The sequence below is a fragment of the Gigantopelta aegis genome, chromosome 10 (assembly GCF_016097555.1).
Source record: "Gigantopelta aegis isolate Gae_Host chromosome 10, Gae_host_genome, whole genome shotgun sequence".
In the NCBI taxonomy this organism is placed as follows: domain Eukaryota; kingdom Metazoa; phylum Mollusca; class Gastropoda; order Neomphalida; family Peltospiridae; genus Gigantopelta; species Gigantopelta aegis.
Genome location: NC_054708.1, coordinates 13,540,927 through 13,559,326, shown reverse-complemented (window position 1 = coordinate 13,559,326; position 18,400 = coordinate 13,540,927). Strand labels below are relative to the sequence as shown.

Sequence of the window (18,400 nt, the reverse complement as noted above, 5' to 3'; positions counted from 1 at the left end):
ATTAAAATTTTAAAAAAGAACTACGATTCATATCCCAATATTTGGTGATTTTCGTTGTTGGTTGCAGTATGAATTGCCATACATGTATGTCAGCAGCTTTACCGATGGCGGTTATTTTCAGCTGTGTAAAAATTACTGCCATCAAAAGAGGGTTTGTTTGGTGGGGTGGGGTGTGTTTGTTATAAAGTGGTCCTATGGTTCATACTTGCAAGTTGTATGAACATCAAAAATGATCATGTTCAATTCTTAAGTAGTGTAGACATGTGGTGCTACTTCTTACTTACATGTATGCAGTGTTTGAGATTAACGGTATCCCGATATCCCGGGGATACCAGAATTTAATTTTGGATACAAGACTTCAATAACCCAGTATCCCACCGGGATACCATACAAAGTTGTTGGGGTTTTTTTTAATCCTGCGTTTTTATTTTTCGCTGAAACAATGAAAGTTGTCATTTATTGATGAAGTTAAGTAACAGTATTTTCGAGCTCGTACCCAATCTAATGCTATGCCGTAACATTATCTCCCCCAACTCGTACCCAGTCTAATGCTACACTGGAGCAATAGCGGGGTAGCAATACACTGGAAACTGCTACGTCATTATTGTTTTTGTTGGATGTTTCCTCCCTTAAAATGATTTTGAGATATTGATTCCACATCTGCAGAAAATTGATACAGGTAGGTTTATCATTAGTAATGTCAGAAACACTTATAGATTACTGCTAAATATTAATTTATGTCAGTATTACTAAAAAATAGATGCAGCAAATAATGTTGCCGATTCTGTTTGATTGCGAATTTCACGAATTCCGCAATTTCGATTGCGGCGTAGAAATAGATTGGGAACAGTCCATCCCATCATTCTATAAATATTTTTGTAAATAATGTCAGTTTAGTTTGACGTAAGAAAAAAGTAAAAGTGGTTTGGAAATAACAAAACAATACTATGTTTCTGTGTAACTTACAAATCGGTCGGCTCAGAAATAAATCATTTGTAGTAAATTCCATATGAAAAAAGGCGTTTTCTGTTGGATGGAATGTAAGTGGGATACTAAATTCTCATGTGGGATACCAGATTTTAAAATGTTACTATCTAACTGGGATACTGCCTAAAAAATTTAATATCGAACACTGGTATGTAAAAATTGTATTCTGATGTGATCCGAATCATGTCTTTCTGGGTGCTTAATACATGTTTATACATGTGTAGAATCAGGCTCAAAACAGTTACTTTTGATCAAACCAGTACTTTATACAGAATTGTGTGTGTGTGTGTGTGTGTGTGTGTGTGTGTGTGTGTGTGTGTATAAAGTACTGGTTTGATATATATATATGTGGTGGAAAAACTACTCTGCCCCCATCCACCTTTCACTATAGCATGAGCCACACACACTAACATACACACACACCACATATTGTAACATCATTCTTATGTTGGAGACCATTTTTTCTGCAGCATGTATTGTAGTAAAAAGTATATAGAGACTAAGTTGGTATGAAAACAAATTACCTATTCAAATTCCAATGCACTTGATATCACCTAAATCATGAGTGTGAATTTGAATCCGGTATGACAAATTGAAAGCGAATTGAAGACAGGTGTGCACAAGCAACCAAAACTCAATTTTGAATTGCTTTTTTGTACATGTGCCCATTGGACTATTTCTCATCCCAGCCAGTGCACTACAACTGGTATATATCAAAGGTTGTGGTATGTGCTATCCTGTTTGGGATGGTGCATATAAAAGATATTTTGCTACTAATTAAAAAAGGTAGTAGGTTTCCACTCTGAGACTATATTTCAAAATTACCAAATGTTTGACATCCAATAGCTGATGATTAATAAATAATGTGCTCTAGTGGTGTCGTTAAACAAAACAAACACATTTTTTTTGGGTACATGTACGTGTGAACATGAATTTGTATAATTTGCTCATTCCTTTTCTCTGGGTTTTTTTTTTTTTGCTCTAGTGGTGTTGGTGGTGAAAACGACCGTGCCTCGTTTGTTGGTGTGATAAAGGAGCGGTTTGGCATCAACGTCAATGAAGGGGAGGAGGATGGTGCTGGTATAGGAGAAGAGGCAGATAACAAAAATAAAAACGATAAAGATAATGAAGAGTTGCCTGCCCCTGCCACAAATATGTAAGCACATGATACAGTTTATAGATTGGGGCTAGCTCTGGGTGAGCAGAAAATGTTGTCAAATTTATTATGATAAACTGTAACTATTACAGAAACTCAGTTATTTTTTAGCAAAATATTAAAGGGTCAGTCATGAGTTTGCTGCCATTGCATGTTTCCATCCAATTAAAAAAGTATTTTAATGACTGGTAACAAACTCAGGACAATGTCTTTAATTATTACACCAAATTAAAATAAAATTTGCCATTTTGACAAGTGCCCCGAACTATCTCCGACAGAAACAAATCTCCATTTGAACTAACACAAGAAGAGACTGGCAGTTTATGATAAAGCAAGTAATTTTACTAATGATTGCAGAATAGTCCTTGAAAAGTTTAACAGTAGTATAATTGTAAATGCCTTTAACAAGTTATTGCACATTGGGGAATATTAAAACAAAAACACATGTTTAAAAACCAACTGATGGTAAGCAATCTAATTCCATTGAATTCTTGTTAAGATGTCGAAGTGATTGTTTTATTTTGTCCATAGTGTTGGTGTACACATGCAGGATTTAGAGTCCGCTCTGACGTATGCATTCCGTCAAGAGATTGCCATTCATAAATCGATGAATCAAGAAGCACTGAGTGCTCTGAAGACATTTGTGGTAGTTCTTGCAAAGGTAAGAGAAATTAGTGTTTTTTAAGATATGTTTGAAATTTATTATTAGCTTGCGTTAATGTATGAATTGTTTGATTGTTATATTTAAATCCAAAGAGATGGGTATATATATATTTTTTTCACATTTTGAATCTGTCATTACATCAGGGGGCAGGGCGTACCCCAACTAGTGGTAAAGTTCTCGCTCGATGCTTGGTCGGTCTGGAATCAATCCCCGTCGGTGAGCCCATTGAGCTATTTCTCATTCTATCCAGTGCACCACGACTGGCATATCAAAATCTGTGGTATGTACTACCCTGTCTGTGGGTTGGTGCATATAAAAGATCCCTTGCTGCTAATTGAAAAGAGTAGCTCATGAAGTGGTGACAGTGGGTTTCCTCTCAATATCTGTGTGGTGCATAACCATGTGTCCGATGCCATTTAACCGTAAATAAAATGTGTTGAGTGCATCTTTAAATAAAATATTTCCTTCCTGTCATTACTTCAAATCTGTATGAGGAGATGTTTCTGCTTATAGACATAGTAGAAGATTCTAGTCTGTTGATTGGCTGTAAGGATGTTTGGACTAATGAATGAATGAATGAATGTTTAATGATACCCCCAGCATCAAAATACATCGGCAAACAAGGGTAAAACTTGAATTAATTAGTGATCAATATCAATATAAAAACCAAAAGTTAAATTATAATAGTGTGTCATTAAATGGTGTAAGGGAAAGGACTATATTTGAAGTTAGGTTGTTGGTATTTGTAAAGTGTTTTTACAGTCTTTTGTATACACGGTAAACTTGGTTTTCATCACTAAAAACAATATTTAAAATAAAAAATAGAATGTGGAACTGTAAGTTCTGTCTACAAAGGCCACTTGAAGGATTTATATGTTGTATGAACATAGTGGAAGATAACCGTCGATACACATGTAGCAGTAAGACATGAATTTATTAAAACTGTAGTTGTGTTTGTATTTTGCATTGTTAAGTAATGGGGCTGAGAATGAGCTCAGTTGATAGACTACCCTTCTGAGGTGCTTGGGTTGGAGGATCGAACCCCCTTGGTGGACCCATCATCTGATTGGATACTCCCCCTCCCCATCTCCATCTCCACCACTATTGTGAGGAATTACTACACCTTTAAGTGGCAATATGACATAGATTTGACTGTACTCATTTATTTTGTTTCAGTACTCGCCTGTGAGGAAACCTATCTCTAGCTTTCTATGGAAAGTGGCCGACTGGCTCAATGGAGTGAACACTGAGCTGTCTGGTGAACAGTGGAGTAATCACATAGATACCTTGCAGGTAGGTACTCTAGTGTGTATTGGAATTTCAGCAAAATCAATGGCTCGAACATAAGAATTTGTTACCTACGGCAATTATGATTTTAAAACAATAATAAAAATTCATAGGCAAAATGCTTACAGATTGCAATAATGGGCCGAAATTACATCGCCCAGGGGACCCAATTCACTAAACTCTCGTTACTTTGCGATCTCGCAGTGCTAAAAGACTTACAAAGATGATGCTTTGTTGTCTAGCACAGCCTAAGAGACCTTTGTGAATTAGGCCCCAGGTCTCGAACTTGAGATTTTTTCAGATTTTTTTTTAATAGGCAAAATGCTTAATGACTGCAATTTGTAGCCCACCTACAGCAACTTTAAACCAGTAACTTTGGCAACAAATATTAAAATAAAAAAATAGTTTTAACCAACGACAATTTTTATCCATCAGCAAAAATATGTCATCAGCCAATGCCCTGATCGATGGCAATTCATATAGCAACTACAGCAATTGCTGTCATTAAGTTTGAGCCGTAAAAGCCTGTTTTTGACTTGCATGCATGTAAGAACATGTATTTACAATGCTGGTTAAGAAAAATGGGCTGTATAAATGCAGCCCAATGTTTCTCAACCTCTTTAATTTCCTCTGTTCCCCATATCTCTGAGCAAAAAGGGCTTATCCTCCTCTCTTCATTAAATAAGACCGGTTAGCTAGCACACCTCATGATTTTTTCAGTGGGTCCATTGGGTTATTTCTCATTCCAGCCAGTGCACCAAGCCTGGTACATCAAAGGCCATGGTATGTGCTATCTTGTTTGTGGGATGGTGCATATAAAAGATCCCTTGCTGCTAATCAAAAGAGTAGCCCATGAAGTGGCAACAGTGGGTTTCCTCTCTCAATATCTGTGTGGTCCTTAACCATACGTCTGATGCCATATAACCGTAAATAAAATGTGTTGAGTGTGTCGTTAAATAAAACATTTCCTTCCTTCAATATTTTCTCTGATCTCGCCGTTTAAGGGGAGCTAGCACTTCTTTCTGTAATGCCTCAAGATATTGAGCTGTCTTGTGTGTATAGCTTATCATGTTTTGTTACAGATCAAGTTTGACTTTCATAGCGATTTTGTGGAGCCTGGTTGGGGTGATCTATTGCTTTAGCAGTACACTCATAATGCTTGTTATGATAGTAAAGTGCTTATTTCGAACACTGAAATCCATGTTAAAAATTTAGATATATGGAGATGTTTATGTGTGATAGAAATGTGTATTACATAACAGAGCAACTTTAACTACAGTTACATGTAAATTTGAGTGACTAAAAGAATGAATGAATGATAAGACACGTGTGATAGACTAAGTGCATTACTAGGTACTTACATTATTTGATAGAAGGGAGTGCCAGCTTGTATACCTGACTATATACAAAGTATATTGAAAATGTATTGATGCATTGACTAGTACCAGCTGTTACGTACATGTACATGCAATAAAGCCTGGTTTCAAACTTAATTTTCATGCAGCTATGATTTTATCTGTAGGTACTAGAATAAATCATGTTAATGTGAAACCTGCAAAATGTGCCTGTATGTAGACATACTTGAATAAAATGCAGTTAATGTACAGACAGATTTACTAAAAAGTGATCACGTATCAGTGTTCGAAATAAGCACTTGCCCGTTTGTCCTTGACAAGTGAAAATGTGCTTGGGACAGAGTTTACCCCAATGGTTGTCCTATGGACAAGTAAAAATGTTTAATGCTGTTTAATTTTGAGCAGTGAAAAACATCGTCCTTGCACTTGAATGAAACAAAACATTTATTTGGGCAGGTGAACATATTGGTGGATAAGTAAATGTCTAGATATACTTGTCCGATGGACTAATGAACAGTTTTGCTTATTTCTATCACTGTGTATTTATTTCAGGTGCTGCAAATAAATGCAGACAAAATATTTGTTTTTCCTTTTTTCATTATTTATGACAGGGCTTCTCGAATTTTTTTAAAATCCACTAGCCATGGGATCAGTGATTTAAAAATTTAAAAAATTTACTAGCCACGATTAAAAATTCACTAACCCTACTTTACTTTAAGTTAATACAATTTTACTAAATAATGCTAAAAATATGTCACCTAAAGAGAGATATGGCGTAAAACACAAACATTAGGAGGTGGGGGTGGTGGGGCAGGATATTCATATTTATAAAATAGACTTAACTGCACCAATTGACATATTTTTTTCACTAGCCGTCGGGCATGGCAATAGTAGTTATTTACTAGCCCAACATTGAATATCACTAGCCATGGGAGTGGGCCGGGACTACTATAATCTAGAAGCCCTGTTTATCATACCAATTATTGTAAAATGTAACAAAAACACTTTAAGGTATGAGACAGTATTTCAGATTAAGTCAGTTCGCCTTCTAATCTTTTAGCTTCATTATTAGCTACATATAGTGTATTACATTTTATATTGCCGGTTGACATGTTTTCAGTATCATTATCACTTTGGCCCAAGTGATGCAGAGTAAAGTTTTTAATAAAAACAAGTAAATGTTGGTTTAGTGCCATTTGGCAATGGAGTTTTAAAAATTGGGGTGGCTGGGAGTGAAGCTATATATTTTATTCGGACAAATTTTGTATCACTTTTTAATTTATTTTTTATTACTTTTTTACTACTAATTTTGTTTTTTCTTTTTTTTCTGTGGTATTTACCAGCTCACATAGCATTAGCATGGTCAGAAATGTAAATAAATGAGAACGACATCACTTCAGTGTTCATGTAGCAAAGCTAGGGCATGCAATATGGGTTTTTAATGGACAATATTATGGTTTTTAGCATCTGATGTGGCTTTTCATGGAAACTACTTCTAATTATTGTTCAGTCATGTAGTATATGTGAAGCAATTTCATTGGAATAGATACATGTATATACATGTAGATGTTAAATAAATTAACATTTTTAGTTATTTGTATTGTCCAGGGGTCATCATTTTTATCAGGGGCAGGATATAGGTCAGTTGGTTGAACGCTTGCCTGAGGTGTTTGTGTAACAGGATTGAACCACCTCAGTGGATCCATTCAACTGATTGGGGTTTTCTCGTGCATATATATATAAAAGATCCTTTTCTGTTAATGGAAAAACGTAGCAGGTTTTCTCTGATTACTGACTACGAGTTAGAATTACCAAATGTTTGACATCCAATAGCCGTTGATTATTTAATCAGTGTGCACTAGTGCCTAGTAGTGGTGTTGTTATTAAACAAAACAAAGTTCTTTTCCATTTTGATCCATGAAGTAACACACAAAATGATGATGCATTAGGACTAGTTGAGACAGCAATACAGGAAGTACATGCATGTATTTAAATATCTGTCTCGAAGACTGTATGTACAATGTCATGTAATATGATAATCACAAATATATAGAGATGTCAAAAGATTACATGCTCATGTGGTTAACCTTAAAATAGATGATGGTTGGCTGCAATACAGCCCATTGAATTTGGTATTTTGTTTTTAGTTTTGTTACTTGGGTTTTGTTTTAAATTATAGAAAAGGAAAAAGAAAAAACGGAAGAAAGTACACATGCACAAAAATGTGAGTTGTGTAGCTTTTAGCCAACTGTTTATTTTAATGAGGTTGGCCTAGTGCAATATTCCTGGGAAATATTGCGTCTTTTTGTTTTTTTAATGAGGTTGGCCAAGTGCAGTAATCTGGGAAGTGTTTGATCTTTTGGGGGTTTTAATGAGGTTGGCCAAGTGCAGAAATCTGGGAAGTGTTTGATCTTTTGGGGGTTTTAATGAGGTTGGCCAAGTGCAGTAATCTGGAAAGTGTTTGATCTTTTGGGGTTTTTAATGAGGTTGGCCAAGTGCAGTAATCTGGGAAGTGTTTGATCTTTTGGGGTTTTTAATGAGGTTGGCCAAGTGCAGTAATTGGGAAGTGTTTGATCTTTTGGGTTTTTTAATGAGGTTGGCCAAGTGTAGTAATCTGGGAAGTGTTTGATCTTGTGGGGTTTTTAATGAGGTTGGCCAAGTGCAGTAATCTGGGAAGTGTTTGATCTTTGGGTTTTTTTTAATGAGGTTGGCCAATTGCAGTAATCTGGGAAGTGTTTGATCTTTTGGGGTTTTTAATGAGGTTGGCCAATTGCAGTAATCTGGGAAGTGTTTTATCTTTTGGGGTTTTTAATGAGGTTGGCCAATTGCAGTAATCTGGGAAGTGTTTGATCTTTTGGGTTTTTTAATGAGGTTGGCCAAGTGCAGTAATCTGGGAAGTGTTTGATCTTTTGGGTTTTTTAATGAGGTTGGCCAAGTGCAGTAATCTGGGAAGTGTTTGATCTTTTGGGGGTTTTAATGAGGTTGGCCAAGTGCAGTAATCTGGGAAGTGTTTGATCTTGTGGGGGTTTTAATGAGGTTGGCCAAGTGCAGTAATCTGGGAAGTGTTTGATCTTTTGGGTTTTTTAATGAGGTTGGCCAAGTGCAGTAATCTGGGAAGTGTTTGATCTTTTGGGTTTTTTAATGAGGTTGGCCAAGTGCAGTAATCTGGGAAGTGTTTGATCTTTTGGGGGTTTTAATGAGGTTGGCCAAGTGCAGTAATCTGGGAAGTGTTTGATCTTGTGGGTTTTTTAATGAGGTTGGCCAAGTGCAGTAATCTGGGAAGTGTTTGATCTTGTGGGGTTTTTAATGAGGTTGGCCAAGTGCAGTAATCTGGGAAGTGTTTGATCTTTTGGGGTTTTTTGTCTTGCCTTGAAGGGATTGTCCTGAGTTTGCTGCTAGTGTAAGGTGTTTCCAAGTAAAAGAGACATTTTAATGACTAAAATTAGATATTAAAAACATGCACTGAATAAGCCAGCTTTTGTATCGGGTTAGATTTAATCTGTCTGACCCCTAGGCTTGATGATTTCCATATATATATATATACCGTTTTAATGACTAACTTTCAATGGTGATAACACAGTTTATTCAAGATGTTGCTGACTCATGCTGTATTATTTTGATTTTTATATCAAAAACTATATTTAATTTAATGATTTAAATTTTTGATATTTATGGAGGAGTTGTCCAAATAAGAAATGTTGTGCAACTGGGGACTACATTTATAGCATGTATGGTTAAATGAATTTGTATGCACAGTGTTTACAGTCAGTCAAGATTAAAAGATTGCTTTTTATAAACAAATAATTAAATTTCTGTTACATTCATTACAACGTAACGTCATCCAATTGGTCCAGACGTAGCAACGGGAGTTTATTCATTTTTCGATGAACGTAAAAATTACGTCATCAAGGAACGTCATATGTGATGACGTCATTTTATATGGGCAAGTTGTCTTAATGAGCGTTATTGTTAATGGATAAAAAATAATTCAAAATAAAGTATGACGTTTTAGTGTTATTATTAAGATGTATCATTCAAATTTAATTATAAGTTTTGTGTGTTATTTCTTTTACGTTCATCTGGGTATGGACCCAAAAAAATCATCCGTAAAAGAAACAACAGACAATCCTTAAAACAAAAAATAAATGAATAAAAGAAAAACATTTGAAATATTATGGGGCAGTTGCAACATGCAATGCTGGTAACGGTTTTGAAAACATCCTGTCATTATTTACTGTATTTAATAATGCAGTGAAACCTCTCAAAACTGGACCCTCTGTAAACCGGAATTCCCTCAAAACCGGACAGTTTTCACGGTCCTTTTTTTAAAATCAGTAAAGAACATAACCTCTCTAAACCAGATATCTCTTAAAACCGGACATTTTACTTGGTCCCGAGGGTGTCCAGTTTAGAGGGGTTTCACTGTAGCATACTAACTATTTCTAGAAATACAAAACAAATAATTCATGCCATTATTATGTTAAAGAATTCAGTCTTATTAACAGTACCTTTTTTTTCCAGTTAATTGTCAAGAGGACAATCAGACATTGCTTCTATACTTTTATCATTCACACCGGTGAAGGGTAACAATCACTAACATGTGGTCTATATGTTGATTAAATATATACATATACATGTACTTTATTACTATTTCATTTGCTCTGATTTTTGTGTTTTTTTAGACTAAAGATTCATTTTTGCCTGATGCTGTTATTTGGACTGGTTGCCATGGTAGCAAGTTAAAGTACAGAGGCTACCCGTGCAGCATGTGGACACTGTTCCATACATTAACTGTGAGCTCCTACCTGGCAAATAAACATACAGGTAAACAGCATAGTTTGGCTATTTGTAGATCATAAATGCACAATAAAAAGGTTTCACGACATTTCCATTTATCTCATGGTCTTATTTGGACCTTCCAACAGCCAACCAAATTGTACCACGGGTACACAGTTCTGGTTAAATGTATATAGTAATACTACATGGGTCAAATTTAAATTTTTGGTAGGCACACCAAGTATTACCTTCGTTTTAGAAACAGCAAGTATTACCTTCAGTTTAGGCACAGCAAGTATTACCTTCAGTTTAGGCACAGCAAGTATTACCTTCGTTTTAGGCACAGCAAGTATTACCTTCAGTTTAGGCACAGCAAGTATTACCTTCGTTTTAGGCACAGCAAGTATTACCTTCAGTTTAGGCACAGCAAGTATTACCTTCGTTTTAGGCACAGCAAGTATTACCTTCGTTTTAGGCACAGCAAGTATTACCTTCAGTTTAGGCACAGCAAGTATTACCTTCGTTTTAGGCACAGCAAGTATTACCTTCAGTTTAGGCACAGCAAGTGTTACCTTCAGTTTAGGCACACCAAGTATTACCTTCAGTTTAGGCACAGCAAGTATTACCTTCAGTTTAGGCACAGCAAGTATTACCTTCAGTTTAGGCACAGCAAGTATTACCTTCAGTTTAGGCACAGCAAGTATTACCTTCAGTTTAGGCACACCAAGTATTACCTTCAGTTTAGGCATAGCAAGTATTACCTTCGTTTTAGAAACAGAAATTAGGACACCAAGACAAATTTGTCTTTCAATCAAGGAGTACAAAGACAACTTACTTTCTATCAAAGAAAAATTATTTCTACCCTGGTATCTTGGTCTCTAGCCTTTGCAATTTGTTGGACATTCATTGGATTATCATATTATCATTCATATGTTACTATTTTATACAAGTTCAGCATGGAATATATGGGATAGGCACAGTGACAAACTACATGTACATGTAGGTAGCACACAACAGCATTTTTGTTGCTGTTGACAACATCCAATTTTGGGGTTCAAGGGTTATGGAGGGCAACCCTGGGCTAGCACTGGATCAGCAGAAAAGTTTGCCAGATTATCTATTAAACTTTAAAAATTTAATAAATCCAGTTATTTCATTTGCTGTCATTGCCATGGTAAAATTTTAACCCTGATAACTAGTTACATACATGTAGGTATATGGGGCTTTTGGAAAGCATTTCAAAATGATAATGATCTGTCGAACTTCAACAGTCCAACACATATTAGATTGATTTGTATCTTTGCTATCTGTATATAATATGCAAATTATCATGACTGTGCCATTCTGGTTTAAGTTTCAACGTCTAGTCAGTGTTTCCAGATGACTAAAGCAAATCAAGAAACACATTAAATAGACCCCAGGGGGTATACTTCATTCGATTCATATCAGTGTTATATCATTGACCTAAAGCCTTTCTCTAGTTCAGACTTGAAAAATAAAAGTTATTTTTAAATGTGTCATAACTTTTTTTTCTTTTAAAAAAAAATATTTTCAGTACCTCACAATCCCCAAGAAGTGTTGCTGGCAATACGTGGTTATATGAAGAATTTTTTCGGCTGTGCAGAATGTTCTAAGAATTTTTACAAAATGGCTGTTACCCTGGAGAAGGAAGTAAAGCAGAGCCAAGATGCTGTTCTGTGGCTGTGGAGCGCTCACAACAAGGCCAACAAGAGACTTCATGGCCAGCCATCCGAGGATCCACTCTTCCCTAAGATCCAGTTTCCATCTCAGACCACGTGTCCAAAGTGCCACAAGGCAGGAAGCACCAACACCCATCCCATCTGGGACAAGGACGAAGTTCTGAATTTCATGGTGCACATGTACAGAGAAGAAAACATCAGACACGACGTGTCGAAGAAACCAACCGACCAGGGCACTAACAATCATATACTGGAAGGTGAGAGAACCAGTAGAGTCACAGAGGAGCTGGACTGGTGGGAGAAGCAGCAGCGAAAGCAGGACCTGCACAAGATTCAGGAACTTCGCAGCAAGAAGAAGAAGAGTCTGGAGGAGAGATTCGTGAAGAGAGAGTCGACCGACCCCAGGCTTCATAGGAGAGGAGCGAAAAGTGTGTACCTGGCCAAGAGCATGGGCAGTTCTTGGGGCTTGCTTAGTGGTGTAGATCTCGGCATGTGTATGATGTTCTATTTCGTTTGCGCCATCATTATCCTCCTCATGTACTACCATTTCACTGTGCGTAGAAACTGGAAACCATGTGGCTTTCTTCCTGTGTAATATTGTTTTTTTCAGTTTTGTTTTAAGGTGATGGTCGTAGATGGATTTTCGTTTTAATTTATTGTTTTGTTATTGTTGTAGTTTTTTGTTGTTCTTTTTCTGTTGATCTCTTTAAAGACCATGGTGCATGCTATTATTACATGATAGTCTGAGCTTGCACTCAAAGAGTTTCGATTTCTAAACTTCAACTGAAAGAAATTAAATGCCTTAAAGGCGGCATGACACGATACAAGTGCCTTGTATGAGAATAGCCGAGACAAACATTATGATTTCATCAGTTGCTATACAGTTGGCTATAGACAAACATGATTTCATCAGTTGCTATTCAATTGGCTATAGACAAACATGATTTCATCAGTTGCTATTCAGTTGGCTATAGACAAACATGATTTCATCAGTTGCTATACATTTGGCTATAAACAAACATGATTTCATCGGTTGCTATGTAATCGGTAATAGACAAACATGATTTCATCAGTTGCTATGTAGTAAAGCCTCAAACAAACATGATTTTATCAGTTGCTACGTAATCAGCTATAGAAAAACATTATGATATCATCAGTTGCTATATAATTGGCTATAGACAAACATGATTTCATCAGTTGCTATGTAATAAAGCCTCAAACAAACATGATTTCATCAGTTGCTACGTAATCGGCTATAGAAAAACATTATGATTTCATCAGTTGCTATATAATTGGCTATAGACAAACGTGATTTCATCAGTTGCTATGCATTTGGCATTTGTTGTATGAGGCACTCGTATCATGTTGTGTCACCGTTGGACTATAAATCTCAGCCTCAGTCAAATAGTCAGAATGTTTATAAGCACAAAACCAAATGTCCTTTTTTGGTTTAAGGTGGTCGAGAAATATTGGCGTATCCTTAAATATATAGGTCATCCTATGTCAAAATGTCCACCACCTCAGCTGTACGTTTTCTCTCCCACATGACCGTATATGGGTGGTGGTGGTCAATGTTTTCCAAAAGAACACAAAAGAAATTTAAATTTGGCGATTTAAATTGAGTGCCTGTGATCTCAAAGCTCTGTGTGCTTGTTTCTGGAACACCCCCTGATAAGTTGTAGATCTGCCACAAACAGTGTTGTGATTATTTTTAGTGATAAATTGACCAAATCAGGTATGGATCCAGGCTTGTTTAACGGTGGGGGTCTACATGTTGCTTATCAAATGGAAGTTGTATATTAGTGGTGAATGCACTTTAAAATAGGTGGAAACTACTATAGTACTTCTTTTTCTCTCTTTTTTGTGAGACGGAGGGGTCCAGACCCCTCAACACTCTCTCCCCTGGATCCATACCTGCCAACATCTCCATGTATTTATGCTTGTGTTTATAACTGAACTTGATATATGTACTGTGTTGACTGAAGCAGTGTTGTGAAGTAGTTTGGGTATTATATACCTTGTTGTACAAAGATGTTTTTCAACGAGTGTGTTGGAAGAGATGAAGGTGAAAAGTATGCCTCACCCCACTGTCGACATTACAAACATGATGACTGTATAATATGTAAGTTACAAGTCTTTGTAAGAGGTTCACACATGACAGTCATTGTGTAGATTTATCTTATAATTTGTGCCAAATCAATCATTCTAGGATGTTCAGGACCTTGTATGCATGCAGGTGCATGGGCAGAAATTTATGCATGGAGGGTCTAGACTGGCGAATGAATTTTATAGGAGGTGGGTTCTGTCAAGTTATGCTCACCCAGAAAACACACTGGGGAAAAAATAAATGAAAATTTGCTTTAGTTGGGTGTGAGGGGTTTGAACCCCAAAACAAACACACACACACACACACACACACACACACACACACTCCTGGTTCATGCGCCTGTCATGACATCTACAACCCTGACAATTGAGAAAATGGGCAGTGCAAAAGAATATACTACGGAAAAATAGTCTCCAATGTTTCTGTTAATGTGTCGGAGAGAAGTTTTAATATGTCAGTGATAAAAGGATAATAATTAATACAGAAAAGTCAAAGTTTCACGGCAAAATAAATTCTGTTGGAACATTGCTGGTTGCAGTGGTTAATTGCCAGAGTCGTATATATATATAAGACAAAATTCTTTGGTGGATATATACATCTGATCTGCCCCACCTTCCCTCCACCCATCGTAGGTCTCTTGCATGTTTATTAAACTGGACACAAGTCCAGCTTGGCATCTGTTTTACATTTCGCTTCACTATAAATGAAGACTGTATTCATTCTGAATATTTCAAAGCTCTACTGAATTACATAAGTTTACCATTTATTTTGTTTTAGGAGAATCCAATAGCTTCAAAAACCAATAGCTTCATGGTACACTTACTTTTTAATTCATTCTGTAATTTTGTTTTAATATGAAGTGTAAAATAGCAAATCAAGTGAGAGCATGGCAGTGCCAGTATGATGATTTGACTTGCATGTATCAAGTGCATTTTGGCATCTTATCTCTATACATGATTTGCTGATCATTTAATCAATACATGTAGGTCAAGTATTTTTCTCAACAAATGCAGTGTACTTCTATTTAATTTATTAGTTTAGCACTGTTAAAAAAGGTAAAAAAAGAAATTTGAAGTACATATAAACTTAAATTTTAAAAATATTTTTTTATTTTCCGAGAACAGTACAAACATGCTTACAGGTATTTTGCCGTGATCTATCTCTCGTCCAGTGATTTATTTGTTAAAATGATTTAAACCTACATGTGTACATGTACCTAAAAAACATTATTTTCAACATTTTAGTGCTGTATATTGAACATTTGATATAGCTGCTGACTGACTAAACAGCAATTTGTTAAAAGCACTTATAAATTTAAAATGTTTAGCAGCAGATTTCTATTTTATTTGTTAAAAAAAAGTCCTGAGATGAGATTTAATTTATTTTATGATTTTTGTACTGAATAGTTTTAATGTTTATTTTAGTTTAAGGATAAAGATTCAGACGGGATCATGGTCAGATAATATTATTTAACTTCACAGTAGTGTAGTCAACCCTCAAGGGACCATTTTGTATATAAATATTTTAAAATTACCATGATTGTCATATTATTTTATTTTATTTTGTTTGATTTTAAATCATTGTTATGTTAATGGATTATTCAGTTTGAATATTGCAAGTCACAGTTTCTGGGCAGAAACAAAATATTTGACTCTTTTGTAACATTATTTTGACTACCGGTATGTATATTGCATAATTTGTATGTGTACCTTTTGTTGTTCTAATGGCTATTGTAGCAGTACAAAATTATATTGTGATTCTCCCAGAAAAACAGCTCCACTGAGCATAGGACTGTAAGGATATATTAATAATTAAGCACCTGTACATGCTCCCGTTTCCTGGCAATAATGTGTTACAAAGAAGACACTTCAGTTAAAGGGACAGACCCTAGTTTCAGCCTGTGAAAATTAACACTAAGTTTAGTTTAATCTACAAACCTGTAACAGATTTGGATAAAGTTACAATTGAGTGAAACATGAGTCTGTGACTTTGAAATGGTGAAATACCCTCTAAAATAGACTAAAATAGACTAAAACTCGACTCCATAACTGTTGCATGTACTTTTCAGATGCACGTGCGTTTTTAAAAATATGAGAAATGCATTTTGTGATATTAAAAACACCAGGATGACCAAAAATACTTCGAATGTACGGAAATTGATAATCTAAACAATAAAATCTAAGTAAAGTATGATTTACGTTATCAACAACGGTTATAATAGTAAAAACATATGCGTTAATGTTTTAAAAACTAGGGTATGTCCCTTTAATGGGACATTTGTTACATATTGCGTGTAATTACATGTTCTTCCTTACAATATAACATCTTTATATCCAATGGGGGTTTTCGTCATCCTATATGCTGTTTATAGTGGCACAAACTGAATTTTACCTTTTACCTATTTTTTATACAAAGTTATTGGGAGGTAAAATTCAATTTAAACTGCTACAAAGAACACCTCAAATATACAGACACAAACATATTAAAAAGATGCACGTAATAAAAGTAATTGATACAAGCCCTTCAACCTATGTCACAGGAAGTTGTGTCAGGCACCAAACTTTTATCTCTGAGGTTTCACGCAATTTGTGGCAACCCAGTCGTATTTTTTAGTATCATGGCACATGATGTAGCCCAGTGGTGAAGCACACATATGATGTGTCGGTAAAGGGACCAGTTAGTATTTTCCACATATTTGCTTATTTTGTTTTTGTTTTTTAGTCGTGTACCAAAGACACAAAATCCTTAGTTTATTTTTGTGTTCAAACTGTTTTATGACATGCCCCAGTATTTGCAAAAACTCTTGTTTTCAAAACGTTTGATTAGGTCACCTTCACTTTCACAAACTTATTGATGTTACTTTGACAAAATATTTACATTTTAGAGTGGAAAATTGCACTGAATATGTACATTGTATATTTGTGTGTTTTACATTTATTTAACATGTGGCATAAATACTATTTTAACAGTAGTGTGTGATTCTAAAACTCATTAAATTAGACATTTAGTGATGTACATGTACATGTAGGTTAAATGGGATTTGTGGATGATATTGATAACACAAAACAAGTAAAACATACGAGGACTAAGATGCTAAAGACATTATAAAGAAAGATATTTTTACTAATTTAATTTGCTGTTAGTGGGTGGGCAGGACGTAAAGGGCTTGACTGATGTGCAGTCAATCAAGGATTGATTCTTCATCAGTGGCCCACTGGACTATTTCTCGTTCCAGCCAGTGCTCCACAACTGATGCAACAAAGGTTGTGGTGTGTACTAGCCTGTATGTGGGATGCTGCATATAAAAGATACCTTGCTGCTAATTGGAAAGAATAGTAGCCCATTGCGTGAAGACAGTGGGTTTCCTGTCTCATTATCTGTGTGGTCTTTAACCGTTGGTCCGATGCTATATCACCGTCATTAAAATGTGTTGAGCGTGTCATTGAATATTAAAATATTCCTTCCTTCTTCCTTGCTGCTTGACGCATGAAATATATATTGGGCATATGTAGCTCCTGCTGCACAGTGAAATTTGCTTGAAGTTGATTTTCTGCTGCTAATTCCACCCACATTTCTCACTTTCACAGTTTAAGGGGCGGGATGAAGTCCAGTGGCTAAGTGCTTGCTTGATGTGCAGTTGATCTAAGATCGATACCCGTCGGTGGGCCCATTGGGCTGTTTCTTGTTCTACTAGTGTACCACGATTGGTATTACAAGACTGGTATGTGCTATCTGTGGGACGGTGCTATAAAAGATCCCTTTTTGCTACTTGTGGAAAAATGTAGCATGTTTCCACTCGTAAGATTATTGGTCAAAATTACCAAATGTTTGACATACAATAGCAGACAATTAATAAATCAATGTGCTCTAGTGGTGTCATTAAACAAAACAATTTTTTTTCCCACTTTCTAACTTTATACTTTACTGACCTTGATTTATCTGGCCAGAAAGCCAATACTTGCTAGTGGAATAAGGAAACTGGTTGGTAAGGTGGAATAAGTAAACTGGTTGGTGAGTTTTGCCTTCCCAGCACTCTGCCATCACTGATGAGTGGTCGCAGGGGTGGTTGCAGTTGTGTTGCCGAAGACTCACCCAGTACAATCTGCTACATTATAAATTCACTTTTAAATGCCAGTTTTAATTTGATGTTCTTTATTTCAGAAACCATTATTTTGAAAGCAAGGGAAGATGTTGGATCACAGGTAAGAAAAAAGAGATGGAAATCTACTGACTGAACAGCGGCTTTGAAAGGAACATTGGGTTAATGAACAAACAAAATGTTGACGTTTACACAAATATTGGACTGAATTAAGAATCACTTTAATTAAGTGTCTGAAAAAAATATTGAATAAAGATACTTCTGCAGTA

At 35.8% G+C, this 18,400-nt stretch overlaps 1 protein-coding gene across 2 annotated transcripts in view; it reads left to right on the top strand.

Annotated features, from left to right (window-relative positions):
• LOC121383179 (sulfhydryl oxidase 2-like) overlaps nt 1-18,400 on the top strand; it is a 33,348-nt gene extending 14,948 nt beyond the window's left edge. The window contains exons 6-12 of one of the 2 annotated variants that reach the window (XM_041513026.1): nt 1,973-2,143; nt 2,675-2,804; nt 3,984-4,100; nt 7,629-7,673; nt 10,132-10,273; nt 11,781-12,353; nt 18,194-18,400. In XM_041513026.1, coding sequence (XP_041368960.1) covers nt 1,973-2,143; nt 2,675-2,804; nt 3,984-4,100; nt 7,629-7,673; nt 10,132-10,273; nt 11,781-12,353; nt 18,194-18,267 — 1,252 coding nt within the window. In that variant the 3' untranslated portion in view covers nt 18,268-18,400. The remainder of the gene's footprint in view (nt 1-1,972; nt 2,144-2,674; nt 2,805-3,983; nt 4,101-7,628; nt 7,674-10,131; nt 10,274-11,780; nt 12,354-18,193) is intronic. The other variant, XM_041513027.1, reaches the window with a different exon arrangement.